Source organism: Leptonotus elevatus, chromosome 5 (assembly GCF_054856555.1).
Source record: "Leptonotus elevatus isolate MCC_2025b chromosome 5, RoL_Lele_1.0, whole genome shotgun sequence".
NCBI classification, from domain to species: domain Eukaryota; kingdom Metazoa; phylum Chordata; class Actinopteri; order Syngnathiformes; family Syngnathidae; genus Leptonotus; species Leptonotus elevatus.
In genome coordinates this window covers 11,012,919-11,016,165 of record NC_141243.1, presented here as the reverse complement: position 1 = coordinate 11,016,165, position 3,247 = coordinate 11,012,919, and the positions used below count along the sequence as shown (strand labels likewise).

At 43.6% G+C, this 3,247-nt stretch overlaps 1 protein-coding gene across 1 annotated transcript; it reads left to right on the top strand.

Moving 5' to 3' along the window:
• Nucleotides 1–1,763, top strand: gadd45ga (growth arrest and DNA-damage-inducible, gamma a). Its single transcript, XM_086076886.1, has 4 exons — nucleotides 1–174; nucleotides 265–366; nucleotides 468–678; nucleotides 932–1,763. Exons 1-4 carry the CDS (start codon nucleotides 122–124, stop codon nucleotides 1,043–1,045), a joined length of 480 nt encoding a protein of 159 aa, XP_085933012.1. The 5' UTR covers nucleotides 1–121; the 3' UTR covers nucleotides 1,046–1,763.
• The last annotated feature ends 1,484 nt before the right edge of the window (nucleotides 1,764–3,247 follow it).

Sequence of the window (3,247 nt, the reverse complement as noted above, 5' to 3'; positions counted from 1 at the left end):
CACAGAATCACTGCAGACTCCAGAAGAGATTAATCGACACCGCACTGGAATACACGAGCTCCACTTGTCTTTTTTTGTCCTGCGTTTTTACTCGCATCACGACCACGCGTGGATTATAACTATGACTCTTGAGGAGATCCGCGGACAGGAAAGCACGATGGAACACAACGAGAGGTGAGTCTTGGACGCACTCTGAACGGATGCTGGACGTTATTTTGTGCAAACACACAGCATCTAATGTGATTTTTTTGTCTCTTGGAAAAGGGTGCAAAGTGCAGGCACAGCACTGGAAGAGCTGCTGCTCGCCGCTAAGAAGCAAGACTACCTGACAATCGGCGTGTACGAGTCGGCTAAAGTCATGAATGTGTGAGTATCTGGACTTCTTTTTTACGTGTTTTATTTTTTATTTTATTTTGTACGCACAAGTCGCCATGCAGGTTCTAACTTCGAAATTCTCTTCTCAACAGCGACCCGGACAGCGTTGCATTTTGCGTGCTCGCCACCGACCAGGAGCACGCGTGCGACATCGCGCTGCAGATCCACTTCACGCTCATCCAGGCGTTCTGCTTCGACAACGACATCAACGTGGTGCGCGTCACCGACATCGAGCGCCTCGCCGAGCTGGTGGGCGCCGACGAGGGCGGCGAGCCCAAGGACGCCCACTGCATCCTCGTCACGGTAAGGGCTTGGCTAGCTACCAAACGCTTTCTTGAATTAGTAGCGCCAAAAATAGGCAACTATAAAATTAGATCACATTAAAGAGCTGACGTCACTCACTCGGCCATGCTACTTAAAGGGACACAGACCACACACACACTAATACTACATTAGTGACCAAATATGGTTTTGCACAATCATAATAATACCGTATCACAATTGTTACCACCATAAAATATTTATTTACATTTTCCCTCGTTTTTTTCCATTCCAGAGCCCTAGTGCCAATCCATGGAAGGATCCCGCTCTAGACAAGCTGAGTCTGTTCTGCGAGCAGAGCCGCAGCATGTGTGACTGGGTTCCCACCATCACTTTCCCGGAACGCTGAGTCAGCCATTCTTTCCCCATCCCTTGAAGATGCATCGATGATGATGATGATGATGATGATGAGAAAGAAAGTCAAGGCTTCACTTGAGGGTGTCCCGGGCCTTTCTGCCTCCCGTTTGTCTGGATTAGTCGGCTGCGTGGCCACAATGGAAGCTCGCCATCTCATTCCCTCCACCCCCACCACCCGTGTCCGATCCCTGCTTCCACGTGCAGGAGAAAGCAGCCTTCCAGTCAGTGCATTCTGGGTCAGGATGTTATGGATTATACCCTGAGGGGAGAAGGACTCAGACACTAATAAAAAAAAAAAGAGGGGGGGGGGCTCAGTGGCGTGACACCACGGCGGACACTCAGGGAGGCGTTGCGAGAGCGATGACGACCCACTCGATGATTAGCAAGAAGACGTCGGCGCGTGGGCACGACTGCATCATACTGTGCAGAGGCGGATGTGAGAGCGCGCGCAGGCTGAACCGGCGCTCATCAGATGGGAGTGACGCTGATCCGGGAAGAGAGTGGCTGGAAAAAAGAAAGAATAAAGACCAGACTTTTTCTTCAAGTGCAGATATCAGTAGCAAAAGACTTCTCGAATCTTGATTTGAGCTGCACTTAAATAGCATTTTCTGAACTTTGATGTGCTGTTCTTTGAAATTGTGCAAGCAAAGCGATGTGGCTTTGCATCATTTTGTTCATTATCTGTGAATAAATATTTGAAATCAAATGACTGCTTGATTCCGCCTTTTTTGCTTTGGCAGGCTATTCAAAAGACAGTGTGCAAAAGTTCACCAGCAAGCAAAATCATGTTGGTAGTTATTAGTCATGCAACATGAGTAATTGAGGCGCAATGTTTTTGTTTTTTTTAAGCAAAGACTCTGCAATCCACACCAAAGTGTATTCTACAGAGAGCAATGCAGACGGTATGCAAAACCTCGCAGGAAGCAACACCAAGTTGATCATTAGTAGCCTTAATTAATTAACATTAATTTGAAGATTAGGTTTTAAATAACAAGCAATTATACAATTTGAGGTGTGGCGTCGGTCAGAGCAGAGGCCACCTTTCAAGCATATAATTGCACAGCTGACAAAGGGGATTCAAAAGAGATCCATGTGGAAAGTTAGCAACAGTTGGCAATCAGCCAATGTTGTGGTATTAATAGTACCTAAACGACCATTTGAGGCGTGGTGTCTATTAGAGCGAGGCTGCTATTGTAAATACAGTTTGCGCTAAAAAAGGTTACTAAAAAACTGATATGCAAAAGTTCACCAGCCATCACTGTAGTTAATTGTCCTGCAAAAAAGAATAATTGAGGCGGTATCTATTAGAGAGAAAACCTGTTGAAGTAGTATACACCAAGTATATCCCAAAGAGAGTAACGCAGTATGCAAAACTCTAGTCTTGAGAACAGACAAATTGAGGTAGGGCATCTATTAATTATTCAAGATTAAGTGACTCTATTAGGGCAGGGGATTATTTGAGGAAGTAAAAAGTACGAAGGTACTCAAAAATTGGGCATGTCGACATGGTGTCGAAGTTTGCAAACAATCAATGATAGGACAATAATTGTCAGCCCTGCAAAAATAATTTATTGGTGTGATGAGCAAACAACACCATGCTATCCTGCAAAAAGGCTAATTGGGGCGTGGCCTATTAGAGCAGAGACACCATGCAATGTGCAAAAGTTCACTACCAATTAATGCCATGTTGGTAGTTTCAAACAAAGAAAAACTAAAACATGGTATTTATGACAGTAAAGTCTGTTATTTGAGGAAATACAGTGCAGGGTATTCTTCTTAAAACTGTACATAAAAGTTCACCAGCAACTTATGCTCTTGAGGTAATTACTCATCCTACAAAAATCCTACTTGAGGTGTGACCTCTAGTAGAGTAGAGGCTATTATTTAAGGAAATACGTTTTGAAAGGATATAACCGTGGACCACGTTTTTTTTTCAACATTAAAAACACATTTTATGTAGTATAAATTTTTTGGGGGAGGTACGACGAAAATATTTATGGCGGCATATCCCCAGGTAATCAATAATTCAATGGAATTGAATAGGCATCAATTATTCACAGAAGAGGCCACTATTTGAGGAATTACAGTGTAAGAGGATGTTCTTCTAAAGACTATGCAAAAGTTCACTAAAAAGCAAAAACATGTTGGTAGTTATTAGTCCTACAAAAATACTTACTGAGGTGTGGCATCTATT

Excerpts from the sequence above, each read along its gene's own strand:
- gadd45ga (XM_086076886.1), top strand. The coding sequence starts at position 122 with ATGACTCTTGAGGAGATCCGCGGACAGGAAAGCACGATGGAACACAAC. Across the intron at positions 175-264 it reads ACGATGGAACACAACGAGAG|GGTGCAAAGTGCAGGCACAG; the intron begins GTGAGTCTTGGA and ends CTCTTGGAAAAG. Across the intron at positions 679-931 it reads CCCACTGCATCCTCGTCACG|AGCCCTAGTGCCAATCCATG; the intron begins GTAAGGGCTTGG and ends TTTCCATTCCAG.